Here is a 22,831-nt window from a genome sequence, read left to right on the forward strand (position 1 = left end):
CAAAAGCAGATTTTTAAATGGAGCACTTACTTTTGTGACATCAACAAATTCAAGTTGTTGTGCAACTTGGAAAATGTTTTGGTTTCAAGCAGCAGTGTTAAATTGTTCTTTGAGAACACCTTCTAATTACTTAATTATTACTTATCCTTTGAAAGTCAATATTAATGAAACCTAACTTGGCAGAGCCAGTGCTTTTATTTTAATATCAACAAACCACATAGTTGTCAAAATCAGTGGGTCACAAGATCAGTCTGACAGCTCCATCCTGTATAGCTAATCAGTGTTGAGTGCTGCAGCAGCTGCACAAATAACTTAGTCAAAATGCTTCCAGTGTAATGTCTTCTAATGTAATTTTAAGAGGTCTGCAAGTCTAATAGAGGCATTTACAGCCCTGTACTCAAATTGGACTCTTGCTCTTCCAGGAAACAGGATTATGCACTGCAGCGTGGCATTCTTGTGCTCTGGAGGGGCTGCTCTGAAGTTTAACTTGTCTTCAGTTCTTCTGAATGATTTTTGGAGTGTGAGCCTTAGCTACATACTGCAATTAAAAAAAAAAAAAAAGAGGAATTCCACAGTGAAGGTTGACTGTGGGTATAGAAGACATTGCAGGTTTGGGATGGGCCCAGCTCTCATTGAAGGAAACGCCTTGTCCTCTGTTGCATGCATGACTTGCCAGTAAACTCTCTATAAACCCAAACATTTCAACTGTGTAGTCCTGTAGGTATCAGTGGCAACTCCAAAATAAGAACAATTTTAGGATTCTTAAGAATTGCTTGGAGTTTGAAACACAGCTGTAAACTTAGACTCCAGTCCTACAGCCCTTTTAACAGTACAGCTCTAAAGTGTGGCATGCAAATCTCAAATTTCTAACTTGCAGAATGAAGGGCCTAATTTTAAACTAGGTATTCCTATTCCTCATATTCCTTATAACCTAGGGAACATAAATATTTATTTTTAAAGTCTTAGTGCTATGATTTTATATTGGATAACTTCCTCAAAATCATTATCACTAAATATATAGGTTTGGAAACAAAATACCATACCATAGACAAGACAAAGATAATTTTCATATTCTGTGTTTTTAAGTGATTATTTCTAAGATAGAACTTCTAGTTTTCTGTAGTAACAGACTGTTGTTATATGAATATTGTATAAAGCACAGTTCTTCTAGGGGAATCACAATCACCCTTTCTTTCCCTGAATTTTGAAATTTTTCTCATCTTGAGTTGGTGTGCCATCGCTCATTTTCTATCACTATTTGTTACAAAAAACCCTTAAACACAAAATAAGATTTTTATAATATTTAATTTTATTCTCAATAGGAAGATTGAACTTACAGCATTTGAATGAAAAGAAAACCTATGTTAAAGCTAATTAATTTGTAGGATTTCAGGTGTTAGTGTACATTCCTCTTGGAATTTAAAATATATGATAGGGTAATAATGTAATAATTTAACAGATCCTAAAAGAGCTTCATCCTCTCCTTTGCTGTTTTTAACAAGCACAACTCATTTTTTTCAGTCCTAATTTCCTTAATTGTGGTAACCAGTAGCTTTGCTCTGGATGCATGAGGGTTCCACAGCACTTTTAATTGTGTGCCTGAAATCCTGCACAGGATTGAGGACAGCCAGGATCCCCAAAGGGTGTTTCATAATTAGCTGGTGGCTGAACGTGGTGACCTCTAAGCTCAAATAAATAAAATTCCCAGTATTTGATTTCTGTTTTCAGCTAGCACAAAACCTCTCTTTTGGACTGATGTCAGAATAATGTATCCTTTTTTGACTTGCATGTGGGTTATTAATCTGGGGTTCACAAGAAATCTGCCAAATTTGGTTCCTGCAGGGGATGTATGCACAGGGGGGATCTAGCAGCAGCTCCAAATGAGTACAGGCTTGAGCAAATGCTTTGGTTTTTTGGGTTTTGGGGTCTTTTTTGAAAACCACTTTGCTGAAAACTTACAGTCCATTCTTTTGGTTTTGGGTATCTTAAGTCCTTTATAAGACACTTTTCTTGTTCACTGCTTTTTCACTCTGGATATGCAAAGGAGTCCCATTGGTATAATCCTGCCAGTTTCCAAGGAATGGGAATTGCTGTGCACGTGGCAATGTGGACTTGGAGTGGCTCTTTAGTCACACTGCCTTAGGTGCAAAGTGGCACCAAAAAACCCACTACTAAAATGCTTTGTGCTAGATATCATGGGTATACACAGTGTAACATGAAGGAGGAGATAAAAGACTTTCTCTCTCTTTTGCATTTCTGTTTGAAATTTCCTCTGTGCTTTTCAATGTGACTGGTACTGCTTTAGAAAATAATAAGTATTCCCACAGAATTTACCTGAAGATTGGCTTACACTAGAGGAAACTGTTCTAAGATGTTGGATCAGACTTCTTTTGAGGCATAAAGAACTGGCTTTTAAATACTTGCTGCTTTGAAATTAATGTAAGAAAATAGTAGTATGAACTAAGTGTTAAACTGAGGTTGGTTTGTTTGGTTCTTTTTTTAAACTACTACTAAGATTCTCTTGCTAGTCCTGATTTTGTCTATGTGTCCAATTAACTCTGAACTCTCATTCTTATAGGCAGTTACTGGGCAAAGCTTTGGAACCAAAGACTTTAGAGCAGCTCTGGAAAATGGAGTCCTGTTGTGCGAGTGAGTATTGGTTACCTGTACAAAAACCCTTCAGGTTAACATCAGCTGCCTCTTTCCATCCAGGCCTCTGATTTTTTTTTTTTTTTCCAGATCTATGTGTTCTGTTTGTTGTCCCACACGTTTCTTTGTGTGATACTGAGAGGATCATGCTGTTGTTGATTGATTATATTGGTTTTGGTTATAATGCCCAGGATATCTCTGGGCTTTCTCTTCAAATTCTGCAAGGTGGTGTGGCTGTGGCTGGGATGAAAGCACTCTGTTACCCCTATACCCACTGTTGTTGTTTGGATTTGGATTTCTGTCCTCCATCCCCTGCCCTTTGTTGATTCTATAAATCCTGAAACTACCTATTCCTATCACAGGACTTTACACTCAGCTTGTTTTGGAGCACTTTCTGTAAGGAGCTTCCTTGTGCTTATATACTGTAGGCTTGGCAATGATGAGACTTGCCTGGTTTCGTTGCTAGACTGAGTCAGAGGTGTAAAATGTCCACTCATCAAGTCTCATCCACATATCTAATTGGCTTGGTACTTACTGGAACAGGTTTCCAGGACTGGAAGTGGTGCTAATCTCTTAGTGTTTTAAGGAACAGAAGTTGTAAATGTCATTAGAGAACCAGTGTAAGAGAAATCTCATTAGAGAACTACCTGGGATGCTAAAAAAAAAACAAAAACAAACAACAAAACAGCAACAGAAAAACCCCACATATCTCAGAGCCACTCCAAAATCAGTTCAGCAAAGCTAACTTTCAGAAAATATTTATGAAAGGTCAGTTCTCTGAGCTTCTTTTCCTATATGTAGTTTTCTGCTTCTATGAATACTGCCGTGTGTTCTTTTGCTTTGGACCCTTTGTCCTCCCAGTCTTATCTTGCTACCTGCTTCTGAATTTATCTGTGATATGGGGCATTAATTCATTTTCAATAATATTGTAGAGCTGGATGCTTTATTTTCATTACTTATGTAATTAAATGTTACTGAGTGTGAATGTGGCAATAAAAATAGTTTATACTTTTCATAAGAAGGTATTTCTTCAGCTATGTGTTTAGTGGGATGTGTATAATGTATTCAGATGTTTAAGAATTGGCCATTGACTGATACATACTAATCTTCTGATAACTTTATTGCTGACACTTATTTGGCAAGAGAATGAAGCTCCATCTGCCAAATGTAAATCAGTTAAATTTATCTTTAATTAATAATAATACAAGAAGATCATTCTGTAGTTTCTTCAGCTGAGCAGCTTGCCTTAGGAGGCATGCAACTTTCTTTGAAGCAAAAGATGCCTTATTGTGTTGTACTAAAATAGCTGTTCTTCTGTCATAATTTTAAATCTGACATACTTGAAGTCCAAGGAGGAGTGATTTTCATAGAAATTCTGTGGAAACAGGAAAGAGCAGATGGCAAAAATCTTCGCATGTCCAATTTTCACCGATGACAGTACAGTGCAAAATCTCAATTATTTGAGACAAACTAGAAATTGCACTGTGCATTTCCTTGGTTCATCTGTGGCATGGCTAATTTAGGTGGATATATTATCTCTGTAGATTGCATTCTGGCTTAAACCATAGCAGATAAGACCTCTATTTGCACCACATATTCCTACAGCATCCGTCTGTTTGTCCTGTTCAATGACCAAGTGCATGTGTTGGCTGAGCAATCAGTAGTTGACAAAAGAAAGCCTTTTACATTTTACTAATTCTAATGTGCATACACTAGAGAAATACATAACTAAAGTTTTTTCTGGTCACATGCTACTTCATGTTCTTCAGTAAAATAAATAAAAATTATGCATTTGGAAGATTTAAAAATAAAAGGGGAGGAATGCAAACTTTTTTTATTCCACCTCAACAGGTCACTTTTTTGGGTGGGAAAAGTAATCAAACGTGTCTTGTTTTCTACAACTCAGTGTTACTGAAAAATCTCAGGACCTGCAGCTCTTTTATTTTCCTGTAGGTATCTAGAAATGTATTCTTCATTCCAGTGTATAGGGGGAAACACTTCTTTGTGTTTATTTTCCAAATACATTTTCTGCTTGAGCAAAAGATGCTTTTTCCCCCAACTGAGTTTTAAACTCCAGGTCTTGTCTCTGCACTAGTGTGGGCAGATCTCAAAACCTTGCTGATGCTTTGTGTGGGGTAAAGGGTCTGGCCAGACAAGCAGCAACAAGAAGTGAGAGCAAGTAAAAAAATCCTCAAAGGTATAGAAGCAGATGAAGTCTGCAGGGTGTCCTGAGGTCCCTGTTCTCTGCTGACCCTGTGGTTCAGTGTGTAATTTGGTGAACCACAATATTTCCCTACCTCCATGACTGAAAACCTGGATATAAACTTGCAAGGAATCCTGTGCCTCATCCTCACTGTAGGATGAGGTATTCATTTGAGCTTATGTGTTCAATAGTGATGTGTTAGTCTGTCCCATCTTCTCAGCTTAATTGTGAATTTTATGTGAAGAGTGATATCAGGTACAATCTCTTCTGACTGAGGTGGAAAATGACTTGTGCATGTAAATTATATGTGCCAAAAAAAATTGCTGCACACAGCATACTGGACTTGGTAGCATTATGAAAACTGATTTTATTTTTCACCCCTACAGGAATACTAGTGCTATCACACTGAACTCTGAAAATGAATATTCTGGTACATTTTTGACATCTGCTTAGAACCTTTATGAGAAGAGAATCTATAAATAGGAAATTTGAGTCCAATTAATATCACCACCCACGTAGTAGAAACACAGATCCTTTTCTGCCTGCACCTCCTCAGGCATTTTCTTTTTTCTCACTTTGCTGTTCCCAGAAACCTCTCTATGTGTGACTTGTTTCATTTTTTGCTTCTGCAATCTGTTCTTGCTTGTCACTTCTTGGGAGTGTTAACAGGTTCAGCTCAAACTTATTCAAATCATGTTAAGTTAGGACCACATGCAAAGTATTTCTTAATAAGCATTGATGCTCATACTTGGGTACAGTAAATTATTTACCAGAAAATCATATGATTTTTTTTTTTTTTTTAGTTTGATTAACAAGATCAAACCTGGCATCATTAAGAAGATTAATCTTCTGCCAACTCCAATAGCTGGCTTGGTAAGTAATGGCATTGAATCTAATATCTGGCATATGAATCAAGTGATCTTTTGTTTTTAAGGAGTTTTCAAAATTTTAGCTACATTTTCATTTTTTGTTCAAAATGGTACCATTTCTGTGTTATCTTAGACCACAAAGGATACCCAATCTGGATCTGTAACTTCAGTCATCCTGTCACTGCATGAAGCTGCTCCATCATCCCCAGATGCATCCAGCACTGGCTCCTGTGCACAAACCTCTGTGGCAGTACTTGTCTCCATTTAAAGGCCACCATCCTATTTTACATTCAGAAGCCACTTCTGATATCCCTTTCTTAGGGAATGGGCAGAGTAGGAAATATTCTGTGTAGTTAAAGTATTTTTAGAACCTGTTTCACTCTACCCACAGCAAAGCTTTGGTTGCATTAAAATAACTCTGATGATGCAAAGATCTCTCTTCAGGCTTCAGCTGAGGAATTTGCCAATGTTTTGGCTGTAAATCACATTGCTGGGGGTAGAGGTGGGAGATCTATGTCATAATTTTCACAGGAAATGTAAAAGATTTTCTGTATGCTGTTTGGAAAATTTGCTGCCCAGAGACTAGGATAAGTTTTGCTGCCATTTAGCATCAGAAACCCTTCTGTGAATGAATTCAAAGAATTCCTTCTTCATCATTTTTTTCACAATGACAACATTGTTGGCTATTTATGTCACGTAGGGTGTAAAGACTATTTAGTCCTGCCACAAAAACTACTGGTCCCATATTAAAAGATCCAAGGTGAGCAGGGACATACATAGGCATGGTTCCTGTGACAAATTGAAGCTCCCATCTTATGATAAATATGCAAGCTCAACATCAGAGAAAATTACCTGGTTTCTTAGTAGGAGTAGAATGCAAAACTTCTCTAGATACTTCTATTTACATGTTTTAATGGGATGAGCCAACAAACATTGGCTTTTGCTGGTCAACCATATAGCTCATTAGAGAATAAGTGTAGTTAACTTGACTGGAGGTCATAAAATTATGTTAAATTGCCATAAGTTGTTGCACAAGCTGAGAGTCTGCATTTCCACATCAAATGAATGTAGAAAGTATTACTTGCCTTTGTCCCAGTCAAGCTCAGGTATTTAGGCTTGCAAACAGGACTGCTGCACATTCTTTTCCTGTGAGGCATATAAAAAAGAATTCAAATGAAACCAAAATAATCCTGAGGAGGACAGCACAGTTATTTGATCAGTGGTTTGATTGCCTACGTGGCTTCTGAAGTAGCCATTAGATTCAAATCAGAAAACCATAAGCTAGATTTCATTTTTGTGGTGATTTAAGTGCTGTCTTGAACCATAACTGCAAGAACTCTTGTTTTTATATGTATTTTTATTTCCAGATGTAAAAATGCAGAGTATTCATTTGGTGTGTAATTTATATCTTACTTGTAGTGTATTGTTGTTTCTTGAAGTTGTTTGTAGTTCCTACAAGTCTTTAAAAATAAAGAGGCAAAAATGTGAATGATTCTTGTAAATCAGGCTCACCCAATGTTATTGTTAAATACAACTTAAAGATAGTAGTTGAGAGAGATGATGTTTAGTGTTAACCTGTGGAAAAGGTTTTCCATCAACACTTCAGTTTCAAAAGACAACAATTATGAAGACCATATTGGCATGGACTCAGAAGATGGTGCTTATGGTGACAATAGTGGAAGAGTGGTTTTCACAGACTTGAGAGGAACCTCCTCAGTTATACCAGCTTTGAAGAGCCCAGGTTTCATCCCAGCTAAACTAAAAATTATGGGGATTCACATTTATAAGAAAGCAGACGTTGATACCTGGCAGGCTCAGGATACTGTGGTTGAAAGAATTTAGAGACAGAAAAAGCTTACTAGGAAATTCAGTGGTAGGTTTGCTTGATATGTTCTGGAAATATTTTCATTGCTTGTAGGTTGTTTCTCCCACAAATGTGCTTCTAGTATTTTCTGTGGCTTCATAAATGCTACATATACTTCTGTGGCTCTCACTTTTGCTGTCTTCAATGCCTTTGAGTCTCACACTAATTGCTCCCTAGCAAGCTTTCATGGGATATAGAAATCATTGTTAGAAGGGGTGAATTTATATTTCTCATTTTTCTTTTTTTTCTGTGTTTGTTTGTTTTTTTGTTTCTGTTTTTTAAATCCAGATGGAAATGTTAATATTGAGAGATGTTTTTTTTCTAAAAGAAAGAGATCTTTTCCTGTTCTGTCTTCAGCTTCTTCACGCTCCTCTAGACTCATATCCTGACGTCCATTTCCAAAACATTTTATGCCTCTATTGCCTAATTAGCATCCATTTCTCTCCTGACTTTTCTAATTCAAAGGAAACAAACCCCCCATGATTTTGAGAGTTCTGTGGCAGTCTGATTATCAGAAGGAAACAAATGCTTTGAAAGACATCTTGTTTCTCTTCCCCCTGCTTCCCCTCCCCTTTGTTTTTCTTCCCCTCTAGGAATTCCTTGAATTTTGATTTTGCTCCCTAGGGAGTAAATTTATTTTATTTCCATATAAGTATGTTGTTTAAGCATTGTGTTCACTTCAACTATTTGACAGTTTTTTTCAGCAGTGCAGAAATACAGTGTTGAATAGATGTCTTTGGTTGAATCTCCAGAAAGGTTTTGTTATCTCACTTCTTTGAGTGCATGGTTATTTTGAAAACAAACTGTTTGAGGAAAATAGTAAGTGAAGGCCTATAGGAACAATGAAACATTCTGTTCTATATGGAATGTTGTGTGCTAGAGCTTTTTTTGTATTGCAGTAGTGTGAGGTGCTGCTTTTAATGAAGTCAATGCATTATTGATTTGTCTTGTTTTCTTTTGACACCTTGCTTATCATAAGATCTAATAGAGATTTTATATTAGTAGGAACATCTTACACAACTCAGATCAAGCCTTAGCTTTTACCTTTAGTTTGATTATATTGCTGCCTAGTGATTTTCAGGTGTGGATTGCAGTGGTTCAGATCTAATCATGATGGAATGGAAAAACAAATATATGTGTTTTGAGGATTAAATACTGAAATGAAACTTGGCATTCAGTTAATGAAAAATGCTTAACTGGTACCAGGAAAGTTCAAAATACCGATTAAACTTCTCCTCTGTTTGGCATGGCATGGGAAATCTGGGCTGCAGCTTGTGTAGAGGGTTTGTAAGAACTTGGGAGGAAGAGTTGGATCTGGCTATAACTTGGTATCCATATAACAACTTTTTGCTCCAGCCTCACTGTTCCAGCTCTCTCCTGAGGCATTTGGGTGAGATGCAGGCTTTGTCTTAGCTGCATTTGCCTGCTCCCTCCTGTTCCAGTTTGGAAAACAGCTGCTGGGGGTAGGGCAAGTACCAGAGTGGCTGTAGGGAAGCTGTGGTCAGGACAGGTGACTGAAGAAATGTCCATACATCTCTTGTGGTGGCTTCCTGGACAGTGAGGTGTGCCAGCTGCAGGCTGCAAAGTTCTAATTCCAACAGGAGTTGCAGAAAGTTGCTGCTTGCAGCAGATTGATTTTTAACAGCACATGGTAGATTTTGGAGCCAGCCATGTTCCCACAGATTTCCTGAAGGGAGTTTTTCCTGTTGGGTTTTTGCTTTAATTTTGACTATTTTTTTTAAAATGCTATTTAGGACCTTTGCACTAAAATAGTTTCTGGAAAAATAAAATTGTTTTCTGATTATATTTCAGTCTAAAATACACAGATTGCATAAAGAGCAGTGCACATATTTTTTCCCAGTACAGCAAACCAGTAGAGAGTAGCAGGTCTTGAAGCCCTCAGGCATTTCTGGGGGATATGGGAAGGGTAACAGAAAGGTCAGAGGGTTGTGAAAGCTGAGATTTCATTATGAACAGTAGAAAAAGTGCAGACTGCACTTTCTTATTTTAAAGATCCACTTTTTCTGGTCCTTATTTGTGTGAAACAGAGATAGTGTTTAAAGAAAATTACTCTAATTGATAAATCTTGCCAGAATCAGATGCTGCCAAATTATTTTTGTTAGACTTCCTGGGTAGACTTCTTCAGTAGGGGTGGTACAAATAAAATGAATGTTTAACAAAAGCAACCCAGAGGAAATTTTTTTTTTTTCTCAAAAATAGAGTTTTCAGCTTGAATCCCAGCATGTGAAGGTGAGGTGAATATAATCACACAAGGGGGAGGATTTTGTGGTTTATTGACATATTTATCAGCAGAGGTTTGCTGAGCAGTTTCAGAGGTGCATCTCTGGCTGCAGCACCATTGTTCCCCAAAAACCTCCTCTTTTCAACTCAGTTGGCTGAACACAGAGAATCATAAACTGGAGTGAAAGTCACAAGATGCCATGAGACAGTGGGAAGATGAATGAGTTGTTTATGCAAGCTGAATATATCTGTCAGAATAAAACATTGCTTGTTGCTCAGGAGGGATAAGTGCACACTCTTCAGCAAGGCAATTTTGGTTAAGGTATGCTTCCAGCTGAGACCAGGTGGTGAAGCAAATTCTGAGCTAAGAGCCAGTGTCCCCTTTGGAGAGGGGTGTAGGGAATGGAAATCTTGCTCATACCAATTTTTGCCTTGCAATATCCCAGTTTGGTCTTCTATTTTTGCTTGCAGCTCCTGTGAATGAGGTGGAAGTGCAATGCTTTGCACTGTGGTTGGGAAGCTTTTTCTCACATCAGAGACATGAGGGCTGTGATCATACAACAGGGCAGAATAGAAAACTGTGGGTTTTTCAGAGCTGTAAATGAAATGACATTAGCACTTTGGTTTCAAGTTGGCCTGTGATTTCAAACAAGGTGAGATGTTGCTAACTCAGTCTTCAGTGTGAGTGCTGAATGAACATGAACACAAGATGTCATCTTCATAAAGTTCCTCAGCTTTGAAAAAGGGATTTTTTAAAATGAATTTTTGTCTCCTATTCACACATACAAAGAAAGCTGCACATCTCTAGGCAGTCCCAGGTTTGGAAATGTTTATCTGAAATACTGTGGAATGGGATTTTTTTTCTAGTGGGGAATTAGGGTTCCTTTAGGGTGGAGAGCACCTTGATGCTTTTCCATGCAGATTTTTTCAAACATTTGTTTTCCTGATTCAACAGGAAAAAAATTCTTCTGACATCTGCTGCTCCATCATCATTGCTTCTCTTTAATGCAATGTTAATATGACACCACTCTAAAAGATGCTTATTGAAGGTATCAGGAGATATTAACACCACTTGCACCAAGGCAGCCACCTGAAACAGTCTTACTTGGTCTTTGCCATGTGCCTTCTAAACCAGGAAAGGAGGGAATAATAAAGGTAAAAAGAGAAAAATAGGATAGAAAGCTAAACTCAAATGAAAGGGGAGATAAAGAAAGGGGTGGAGAACATAAAAAATAAAAATATTTTTCTGTGCCTTTGTGCCTAACATTTTGCAAACCATGGAGCCGCCCTGGTATTTCCTTATCTTTTGTCATCAAGGAGAGCTGGCCAAAATTTCCTTTTCTGTGGGAAAATTTTCTCGACAGGGTGATGGGATTTTTTGGTGGTGTGGTTTTTTTCCCCTGTGTTGTAGGGGAATGGTAAGAAGATTACATTTTTACTTTATTATAGGATACTTTCAAAACAATTTTTCAGGCATGAATTGTACATATTAGTTCAATTGTATGTTTTATTTAGTACTTAGCTACAAACTTCCTTCTCAAGATTACTTAGAATCAAATTAGTTGTGTTTCTACTTAAATTTAAGAAATCTGATGATATAAGAGGCTTAATTTGATTTAATTTTTTTTTTCAAAGCACCTCTATTTCCAAAGTTCATTCTTTCATGCTGATTATTTTCTCTTGCTGTTCACTTTCTCGTCTTTAGTATAGTCTTTATATTGGTACATCCTTTCTGTCTTCTTGCATTATACATTTTTTTAATAATTATTTTTTTGTCTTAAACTTCCACTCCTTGAATTTGACTAGTATGGGCTAGGATAGTAATAATGGTATCTTGTCTGTTATGAGAAATTGATTATAAAGAAACTTCTCTTTTCCATCCCTGATGAAAAATGGGGGCAAGTACACAAATACATGGATGGAGTAAGCTATATAAAAGCTGCTGTTGTTAATTAATCTGGTATTGTTTTTTATAAGGCAAGGCACAGGGTGCTGCAGCTGGGTTGGGGCACCCCCCACTATTAATGTAATTAATGCAAGAAATGAGACCAGCCCTGCCCAGAAGGGCTTGGGGGTGCTGGTGGGTGAGAGGCTGGACATGACCCAGCCATGGGCACTCCCAGCCCAGAAACCAAAGGTGTCCTGGGCAGCAGGGCAGGGAGGGGATTCTGCCCCTCTGCTCTGCTCTGTGAGACCCACCTGCAGTGCTGCACCCAGCTATAAGGACATGGACCTGCTGGAGCACGTCCAGAGGAGAGTCACAAAAATGTTGAGTGGCTGGAGCATCTCTCCTATGAAGACAGGCTTAGAGAGTGGGAAGAGAAGGCTCCAGGTCTCAATATTTAAAGGAAGGTTATGCGAAAGATAAGGACAAACTTTTATAAGGAACTGTTGTGATAGGACAAGAGGTAATAGTTTTAAATAAAAAGAGGATTTAGATTAGGTGTAAGGAAGGAATTCTTTACTGTGAGGGTGGTGAGGCATTGGAACAGCTTTTCCAGAGAGATGGTAAATGCTTCATCCCTGGGAACATTCAAAGTCCGGTTGGATGGGGCTCTGAGCAACCTGGTCTGGTTGAAGATGGAGCTGTTCACTGCAAGGAGGTTGGACTAAGATTATCTTTAAGGTCCTTTTCAACCCAAACCATTCTATGATCCCATGTTATTAGTATGAGATAAAAATCTTTTCAGCTGGGAATAAACACAGCACTGTATTTAAATATGGCCATCAAACAGTGTTAAATTTCTTACTTAATGTATTTTAGTAAGATTTTGTCAGTGCTCAGAAAACTGCAATTGGAAATTAGTAACTGTGTTTCCATTGGCAACTGTAACTTCTGAATTTCACATTATCTCAAACTCCCAAGCAGATGTTTCTTCAAGTTTGGGAACATGATGGCCACAGTAACTGGGATAAAAATTCTGTTTAAATAGAAAACCAAAAAAAAGTTTTGGGTATTTTTTTTACCGTTTTTGTAAATTTATGAAGCATTGTAGAAATCTGATTTATAAATAGTTAAGTTTAAGAAAAGTCTTGCTTCTTATAGAAATAAGAAATTTTTAATGTGACAGATCTTGGAGTTCACAAGAGTTCTTTACAAAGAGTTCTTTACCATTGCTTCAGTTCTATACCTAAAGACAGTAGAGTGTGGTTAGTGAGAGCTTTAGTGGTTTTAGTGCTGATGTTAATAAGGAAGTCATAGTATGGTGGGGAGGAAATCTTGACTTTCAATCCAGTTCTCTCACTGACCGCACTGTAAACAACAACAAAAAAAAGGTAAATTAGCAAATGTCAGGAGCAATGCAAGACCTGATAGGAATGTATATGGAACTATAAATTATTTTTGGTGCTCTTTCTGCTGTATTCTGGGAAAGAGGAATGTGGCCTGTATGGAAATACCTCTAGCAGACAATTAAGAAAAAGGGATTGTGTGCTAGAAAGGAAGTATGGTTATTAATAGCTAGAGATGACATTGTTCTGTAGTCTTTCAATGCCTGATAGTGGGAGTATGTAATCTCAGCAGTGGTTTACTGATGTTTTGTGCCCCTATGCTTGAAAACATATGGTACATTTCAGCCTTAGCTCTGAATTTCCTTTAATTGTTTTCTGTTGCTGCCTGAACACTTTGAAATGTAGGGTGTGGAGAAAGAGGAGGTTGATGCAAACTCTTTGTGAAGTTTTTAGTAGCTGCTCAAGACATTGATCAGGCAGAGTGCAACCCAGACATTGGGGTTGAAGCTCACAGGTTTTTAGGTGGGTGATGGTGAAGTGAAATATGTCTAGGAGGCATAAGTGAGGAGCAAGTGTATGGATGCAGACACCAAGAAATGGGGGTTCAGCGACTTGCCCTGGGCTCTTGTCATGGAGACAGTAAGTGCTGTGCCTGCTGGTTGATCTCTGAATCAAAAGCAGTATTTTGGAATGCTTCAAATGATACCAAATCTTCCAAACCAGTGCTTTTAGTGTATTACTAGGACAAGATGTCAAAATCCTAACTAATTAATTAGTTTTTAAAAATCTTGTCAACTGACTATATAGTAATATGATTGGCAGCAAGAACTTTCTAATATGGAAAATTTTCCTCCTCCTTCCTGCTCTAAACCAAAGCTCTGAAAAAGTATTACTCTTTTTGCCTCAGCTTGCTGTCACTTAACACACATAAATATGGTTTCTAAATGAACTGCAAGAAATTTCCATTTATCAATTCAATCAGCTGTAATCTGTGGTATACTCTGTATGCTATTTTTATTTCTGAAGTAACTGATGACTGAGTCTGTGTTTGTCAAGAAACATTCCTTCCTAACAGGAAAAAAATGTCAACCATGTAGAAGTACACACCTTAACTCATACTTGTCACATTCATAATCTGATTTCTCCTTCCTTTGCCAAGGAAGTGAAGATTTGAGATTCCTTGCAGCACTCAGTGGTTTTTTTTTGTGTTAAACTTTCGTAAGGTGGGCACTGGAGGCTTCCCCCTCTGCCCCCTACCTGGCTTGTCAGATGTTTGTCAATGCAAGGTGTTTAAAATCCACGGCACTTTTCCAAGAGAGCAGATGTGCACTGCAGTGGTGCTGCCTGTCTCTGTGCTATCCGTGGTGGAGCTGTGCTGTTCACCCTTGTGCTTGGTACAGAACCCTCACTGCACATCTCCCAGCGCCTGTCTGAACACCTCCGCGCCCATGTGCCTGTGCTGAATCACCCTCCTCCAGGAGAACTGTTAACAACAACACCAGCAACAAGTGCTGCCAAGTGCAGGCTGCTTCAGCTGGGCTGGCCAAGCCTGCTGTCTGCCTGGCAGGAGGATGGGGAGGGGCATGAGGAAGCCTGGCATGATGCAGGGGTTCAGGTGGGCTCCAAGGCAGGTCACCTCCAAACCAACTCATTCCCAGGCTGCTGGGAAAGCTTCTTACAGCATGGGGTAAAAGCCCATGTAGGGCAGGAAGGATAAGATGCAGTACTAAGATGCTCCTGTTAAGAAACAAAAGATGTCTTGCTCTTGAATGCTCTCTTAGGAAGAATGAAGTACTAAATAATTGTCCACAAATCAGAGGCTACATGAATCCTCATCTGAGGCTCTGTTTCAAGTCCTGTGTGACTTGAAGAATGAAGTAGCTGAATTTCACCTATATCAAGTTGTTAACCTGTGTGAGCAAAACAAAAAAAACCTTATGTATACAAATAAAAAAAAGGGGGTGGAGGAGGAAAGCTACCTCTGCCAAAACTTCATGTTTCAAGAACAAGAGGTCTTTACTTCTTTTATTACTCATTAGGCTTCAGGGGAGTTTCACCTTTAAGTGGATTACTGTCATTCCAGTTCTGTCTAGTGGGGTGACTTGGCATTTGAGTATTCAGCACACTTTGCTTTCAGAGTCTGTTTTGTATAAACTGTTTGGGGTGTAAGGCATATCACTTGAATTTTTTTTTTCCCTTGACTTTGATTGGAATGCAACTAACTGGTGGGAAAGTTAAGGCTTGTCTAAACAAGGAAATAGCCCAGGCTAGTTCTTCCATACTGGATTTCCAAACCTATACTTTCCCTAGAGCATGATTGCCTGTGAGTGGATGAGCTCTATTAACAAGGCTTGTCTGCCAACATGCTGTACTTTTGCCCTTCTCCATTCCAGATGGCCTTATTTGGTAGCAGTGACATCCCAGAGACACACCTGCAGTTTACAACCTGATATTCACTCTCTTATCAATAAAAAGCTCATTTGGTACATGTTGTTGCTGTGATGCATGTCTGTAGTGTCACAGTGAAGGTTATGCTGTAGCATGGCTAGAGATGTGAGCCTGGGAGGCATTTCAAGTCACTGAAGACAGTTGGTATTTTCTTATGTTAAACATCTTAAAAGCTGCCACCTCAGAAGTCCTGTTTTAAAAACCCAACAACCCACTTGTGTGTTTTCTTTAATCTAATTGCTCCCATTGTAAAGAAGCTGTGGAGTTCCGTGCTGCAAGAGGTTGCAGGCAATGGGGTGGGCTGAGCAGAGGTGTCTTCTGCTGGCATTACACATGGTGGTGGGCAGTGCCAGGACCTGAACACCAAATTTTGGGGAAGATCCTTCAATACACACCTTGGTTGTCCAGAGACCCATAACCAGCTGCAGTCACTGCAGATGGAATTGGGGTTTAGGAGACAGATGGACCTTTTAGTCCAAAAGCAAAATGATTCTTTCCCTGAGACTGCTTCAAAATGTGGTTTCCATAATGGTTGCAATGGGCAAGGGGAATGCTCCTCCTCTTCCTGGCTGATCTACAGCTACTGATACAGCACCAAGGTAACCACAAAGTTTGTGCACAAAGTTTCATTCCTGCCTTCTCACAGCAGGAGCACCTGCTTTCTGAGAGGAAAGCTGGCAGTGAATCATTAAAGATTTAGTATCTGCAATCATGCAAAGAGCTGGAGCAGGGAATCCCTGTGTCAAGGATCACAGTAATTTATTGTTTTACCCAGTGTGGAAAAGCAATGAAGGGTGCACAGAGGGGAGCGGCAAGGCAATTAATGCAGTTTCTGATCTTTGGCCAATGCAATGCTCTATGCACTCTGTTTTAGGTGGGATAATTTACTGAACAGAAGCCCTGAGGTCACTCTAAGTCAAATTATGTCTGCAGGATGATTGTTTTAATTACTATTTTTAGTTTTGGGCCCAGAAAGGGAGGAGAAGAACAGTTTAGGTATCCTATCCACTCCTCCTTCTGCATTTGGTTCAAGGTTGAAACCTTGACCTTCGGAGAAATGCAGGGAGCAGTCGGAGCTGGGATCACGCACTACAGATGGGCTGGGTGGGTAATGGGCACTAAACATCCTGCCAGTCAAGGCCAGGGTGGTAATGGGGAGTTCCTGGCTCGCAGGCCTGTGGTCAGACCACAGGGTTTGTGCTCAGGCTGTTCTCTCTCTCACCTGCTGCCCCCGCAGCCAGGGCTAATGACCGAAACGCGCCTCCGAGGAAGAGCCAGCCGCCCAACCCGCCCAACCAGCTCCTGCTCTGGGCTCTTTCCCTTCACCCCACCTCTGAATACAAACAATGCATAGCTGTGCAGTGATGCTGCTGCCAGATGCAGCTCTAAATTCTGCATTAAACTGATTTGAGCCGCCTCGAGTGGATGGTATAATGCTGCGTCTATGCAAAATATTTTCTGCTTCGAAAAAATAACAGGTTTTTGTTTTTTTTTTTTAAATGGAAATTGCCCTTACTTAAGGGAGTGAGGGTGCCAATAAAGAGGGTTTGTCATGAATGTGGAGTTGAAGGAGACAGCTTTCAAGATGACTAAATGTCTTGATAAATGCAGTACTAAGGAAAAATGCCTGTTAAATGTGATCTACTCAAATGATTTTTAGAATTCTGTGAGCAAAAAAAAAAAAGCGTCAGTCTGTTAAATGCCAAAAGTTATTGTTGCTAGGCACTACAGGTACTTGGTGGTTTTTGTCTTTTTTTTTTTTTTTTTTTTTTAATTTTGAAAGCCTGGAAACTGAAAACAATTTCTGGCACCAAATCATAGTCTGGATGATGATGTAACACTTAGTGCAAATATGCTTCATGGTCTTGCAAGCATAGGGTACCATCCCCTTCACACAATGAAAATAACTGCTTTAAACCCTCCCCAAAACCCAGAAAAAAAACACCCAAGCACCCTCCTCCCCAACTCTCCCCTCCAAACTAGAGCTTGAATAGCAGGAGAAATAAGGGGTTTGACTGAAACAGTGTTTATATCAGAATAGGAGACAACCTAGAGTACTGTCTCTTATTGGCTGATGCACCCAGGAAAAACAGAAAAATGCCATGTTAATTAAATTGTTTTTCTCCCTGTTGCCAAGTGATTTGAAAAATGTGCCATAACTTGTATGCCTACGAGATTTCATTGTGTTGTGGAGCATATGCAGGGATTCAGAGAAAACAGTTAACTGGGGAGAAAACCAGGCTTACCACACAGCATGATTGCACCCTAAAGAAAGCAACTGTATTTACACACTTTTTAGAATTAATATTCCCGCCCCACCCAGATAATCATGATAATGAGGGTTGTTTTTTAATAAAATTGCAGCTGTATTACATAAGTCAAATTTAGTGTGATGTTGCCTTGCATGTAAGTAGTCAAAATAAGAAGGTATTTACATGTTCTTATGGGGACACCTCTGTTATTAACTTTTACTTTAGACATTTTTAAGATTTTTGTTTTACACACTCCACACTCTATGTCCTTTCTCAGGTAGGTGGCTTTGGGGTTTTCTTCCTACTTAAGGTCAACCTCTTCTTGATCCTTTTGGCATCCTTTGTCTTTTTTCTTGCTTTCCTGTTGCTCATGCTAGTTTATTTTTTTTCTGGTTTAGAAGTGCTCCTTTTCCTCAGTTCTTTAGGTGCTGAGGAACCTCTGTACTTCCCCACCACCTGTACCCCACCAATGCTCTCTGTCTTTCTTTTCAACTTCTTGCCAAAGCGACACAGATTAGGAGCTGATCAGAGAGGCAACACAGAACCACTGCTCACTGCCTCTTTTTTTTTTTTTTCCCTTTTTATAAAGTTGCTCTTTAAAATTGCTATTTTTAAAGGAAGGTGTGGATTTTCAGTCTACAGTCTCATTTTCAGTGTTGAGATGACATCTTGGCTCCTTCAAAGCATTGGTTAGAGGGAAATGCTTTAACAACAGGCAGAGGGAAGGGTTTGTGTGTAGGGATGCCCCATGGGGACCAGAAGGTCAGGTACAGAGCTGAAGGAGTACTGTATTTTTTGCCTTTTCCCTGAACAGCAGTATTTTAAAGCCTGCTTGTGGATGACCTGCTTCCCACTGGCAGCTCCATCTCTCCTATGTTATGACTTTGCAGAGGTTTCGGGTGCGGTTCACTTTGAAGTTTGAGGCAAAAATGGAATTCTGAAGAGTAATATCTCTATCTAGTCAGTGTTCTATGTTGTGCATTTAGTATAAGCATGTACAGCATGTGGAAAACTCAAGTCATGCTAGGAACATTTGAAATGCTCTGCTGTTCTATCATGCACACTGTTTGGGGAAAAAAGCAGCCCTTCCCACAGCCTCCTTCAAACCTCCCCACCCCCTCTCACTAAGACACTTAGAAGTAGTAATAGCATACCAGAAATGAATTACTTTTGAATTTTGTGGTTTAGACTTCAGGCTTTATTTTTCTTGTGATTTAAAACCTGTAATTCTATGATGCTTATTCCAGCTTCAGATGCTAAGGGAAATGCAGTGATTGAGCTCTCTTAATAACATGAACAAAATTAACTTGATGATTTTACCCAAAATGTATTTGATGTCCCCAGTGATAAATCCTTGCTTTTGAAATGGGCAGCTCTTCTCTCCTCTTCTGGTTTTGCTTCTCTTGTGCTGATAGGTGGCACCAGTATTGCCTCTCATGATCCACTTTATTGGTATAATGTGCCTTGGTTTGAAAGTAGAATACATACTTTTGGTCACATTCTGCATTGCAACCCAAGACAAATGGAATCAAATTCTCCAGTATGTCTAAAGTCCCTCATCTTCCCTTATCCTCATAATCCTTCTTCTCTGCTGATTTGTTTATTTATTAAATTTAAATGGTCTGCTCATGTTTATAGAGATTGAGAACACATTGGTGGCAGAGGAAGATGATGGATGCAAGTATGAATTTTTTTATCTTAAGTACATCTTGTCAGTGACTTTTGTCACCTGGAGATAGGTCTACTGTATTGTGCTTCTCCAGGATTTTGAGGTCTGGTTGTTTAAATAGAACCATTTTTGTGAAGTGTGATGAGATTCAGATTGCAGCATGTACTTTGAAGCTGCAGTGGCAATGACCATTAGTCTTGTTACATTGGTAGAAGAAATAGTGTAATGGTTTCTATATTTGAGTGCATTAATCACTGAAAAATGTTCCCGTTCACATTCCTAATGATAAACTTAATTGCAAGGTTGATAACTTGTCTTTTTTTTTTCCCCCTACTTATTTCTGTGGTGCTATTTAAAATGAATCTTCCCATTCATTATTCTGGTAGAGTTTAAAATGGCTGCTATCTATTTTGAGGCCTATGGCTTTGCTGATTAACTATTATTATTAGGGATGGTCAAGAATAACTTGTCAAGGACAGTATTTAGAAGTGCTGATTTGTTTAATATTTGTGTCAATATCCAGACCTGGTAAATAGCCCATTGGGTGTCACCTTCTGATGCTGTGAGGGTCATTCCAGGCCCTGACTGCAGAGCAGCTGGTGTTGGGGCAGTAACCTGTGAGATGGCAGGCATGAACAAACTTCTGGCTTGGGAGCTGAGGGAAGGAAGATTTTGAACCATGTTTTATCCTGCACGACTGCACTGTATCTAGCAGTGTTCTGCTTTCCAAGTTATCTCTCCCTGCTTCTGACCCCATTCCTGATGGTCTTGACTCCTGTCAGCACGGATCTTCTCAGGGGCTGTAAGTGCTGTTTATCAGGAGGTTGATGCTTGATAGGTTTAATTGCTAAAACACCTTCAAAATTGATTCTCTTATGTGCCAGCCATTTGGTGGTTGTGCAGGCAAGCATCCACTGACGAGCAACTCCTCTGCTTTGTTTTTGTTGCTCTCAGGGTGTAGACGACATCTATTTTTCTAAATCTGACTCTTCTTCCTTGTTTACAGTGTGCTCATTTGCAGTCCTGTGGCTGACATAACCCACTGGCTTGGGAGTTTGCTCTGAACTGTGGTGGTGATTGGTCAGACCAATCAGACCGTGTTGTCTTCACTGGTGTTGGTGTTAGTTCATGGCTGGAGTTACTCATTCTTTCTGCTCTGCTGCTTTCTTGACAGTTTCTTAAGACTCCCTAGTCCCCTGAACACTGGTTGTTTAGCAAGTAGTTCCTCTTCTTGCAATGGGACTGTAGCCTGTGGCTTCTTCTATGCAGAGGAAACAATGCCTTTTCATGTACCTTGCTTGTTTTGTACTAATGTGACACTCAAATATTAATTGAATAAAGTTGAGGCATCTAGACAGCTTTCTCCATAATGCATGGAAAGAAAAAAGGGGCATTGCATGGAAAGGAAAAATAAATGCCCCTTCTGAGGCTGCATCTCCCAGCATGAAGCTCCTCCCTGGGCACTGCAGGGGCCAGTGCCTGGGCACAGGTGAGGCTGCCTGTGCTCCATCCCTCCCAGCTTCCTCCTCTCCTCTGCCACCACCTCGTGTGCCCCACGTTTGCCATCTGCTGCACCCCCCTGCAGCAGAGCAGCCATGGCACTCACATCAGGCCTTGGGGCACAACCTTCACTGTGAGACACCTGGGATCTTTCAGATGTGGTAACGCAGAGCCCGCAGCCTGCATGAGGAATACCTTGCTCAAATATTTTCCTTGAATTAAGCCATGTTTACAGACTGATAAGAAATACTAGAATCCTAGGGACCTTCAAAACAGAAGGTTGTGGGGATTCATTTACTTTCTATATTAGAAGCAGCTGTTATTTTCTTTGTAGATTGTTTTTTTTAATTAATTTTAAATGAAGGAATAACTGTTACATCCAGTGATTATGCATCACAAAAATAAGTTTAAAGCATGTTAAATTGCTAAAGCAGAACTTCTCTGTACTATGAAATTCTGCTGCCAGCACCTTGACTTACAAACCCTTAAATGACAGGGCTGTGTGTAGCTCATGAAATAAGTAACTCCATGTACCTTTTCCTTTGGCTGGCAGCTGAAGGAAGCAAGTGCACAAGAGGGCACATTCTTTTGTTGTTGATAGCATTCCGCCTTAACGAGAAGGAATTTCTTGCCTATTGCCCACTGTTTATGAAGTGGAAAGAGATCACAAGTTGTATAATCTCTCCCTATATCATTAGATTTATTCCTTTTTAGCATTTCTCTCATGGGCTGAACCATGCTGCAGCAGGTGCAGAGTGGGTGCTGCACCTATATTTTGTTATTGGAGTGAAGTTGTGGGGGGGTGTGGGAAGGGGAAGGGGAGGATCTCTAAGGAGAAACCCCCCCAAGTGAGGCAGCAGCAGCTCTGAGTGCAGTTTGGTTTCTGTCTCTTCGGAGCTTTGCTCAGCAACCAAACCCAGACTCCAGGTGCAGTATTCCCTCATCCGTCTGTGAGCATAGAAACGAAGAGTCCCTCCTCTTCTTCCTCCCCTGCCAAGAGTTTCTGGGTGGTGAATGTCAGTAGCTGGAGTTATTTTTAAAGGCAAGAGGTGAGGCTTGTCGTGCAAAGCTAGGAAGAGGGCGTTTGTTTGCTGAGCAGAGCTGACATCAAAGTGGAGATTGCTGCCTACTGGCTCACTGTGCCTTGTGCCAGGTAATCTTTAACACAGCCCTCAGTGCCTGAGCTCGCAGCCCAGCCTGCCTGTGTGCATGGGAAACGAGCAGCACTCAGGATCCAGAAGATTGCTTTTCCAGTATTATTTACGTGAGCTGGACTTTGACATTTAAAGGCTCGCACTAATCATCTTGCAAAACCTGCTTAGTGCTCTTAACTGAGCAACTGCTTTCTACTTCTCTTTGCAGGATAATATAAATGTTTTTCTGAAAGCGTGCGAAAACATTGGACTGAAAGAAGCTCAGCTTTTTCACCCAGGAGATCTTCAGGATTTGTCCAATCGAGTTACAGTCAAGTGAGTTTTGTGGTTTTGTTTTCTCCTTTCCCTTCTCCCTCTAAGCTCTTTCACAGTCTATTTTTTTTTTTAATGTTTGCCTATGGAAAATTCTTCTTTTAATCTGGTATGAGCAGTTCTGAATACTGTGGTGAGAGTTTAAGCCTTGTTAAAGCTAGTGGATAAGACTTGCAGAAATGTAATTAAAAAAATGAACCATTATTATAATACTTACCCTACAAGCAAACAAATTGTTAATGAATATTTACCACATTTAATATGAGATGGAAACTATTCTGCTTATTTTGGACTTGAAGCGAAATTGTTAAATGATATTAAAAGCATGGCTTTTCATTCTGATTTGTGATTACCAATGTAAATCTGAAAGGCTGAGGTGGTACTTCTGATACTTATCCAAATGGATTTGAGGCTTAGGTATGGCGCTCCTAAAAGACTG

The 22,831-nt window shown here is 39.6% G+C and overlaps 1 protein-coding gene across 7 annotated transcripts in view; it reads left to right on the forward strand.

Moving 5' to 3' along the window:
• Positions 1-22,831, forward strand: part of LMO7 (LIM domain 7) — a 127,540-nt gene that overhangs the window by 32,103 nt on the left and 72,606 nt on the right. For 6 of the 7 annotated variants that reach the window (XM_056483911.1, XM_056483902.1, XM_056483883.1 and 3 more), the window contains exons 2-4: positions 2,579-2,649; positions 5,656-5,725; positions 22,289-22,395. In XM_056483911.1, the coding sequence (XP_056339886.1) occupies positions 2,579-2,649; positions 5,656-5,725; positions 22,289-22,395 (248 nt within the window). Of the gene's footprint in view, positions 1-2,578; positions 2,650-5,655; positions 5,726-22,109; positions 22,191-22,288; positions 22,396-22,831 lie in introns of those variants that run through there. The other variant, XM_056483892.1, reaches the window with a different exon arrangement.

The sequence above is a fragment of the Oenanthe melanoleuca genome, chromosome 1 (assembly GCF_029582105.1).
Source record: "Oenanthe melanoleuca isolate GR-GAL-2019-014 chromosome 1, OMel1.0, whole genome shotgun sequence".
NCBI classification, from domain to species: Eukaryota; Metazoa; Chordata; class Aves; order Passeriformes; family Muscicapidae; genus Oenanthe; species Oenanthe melanoleuca.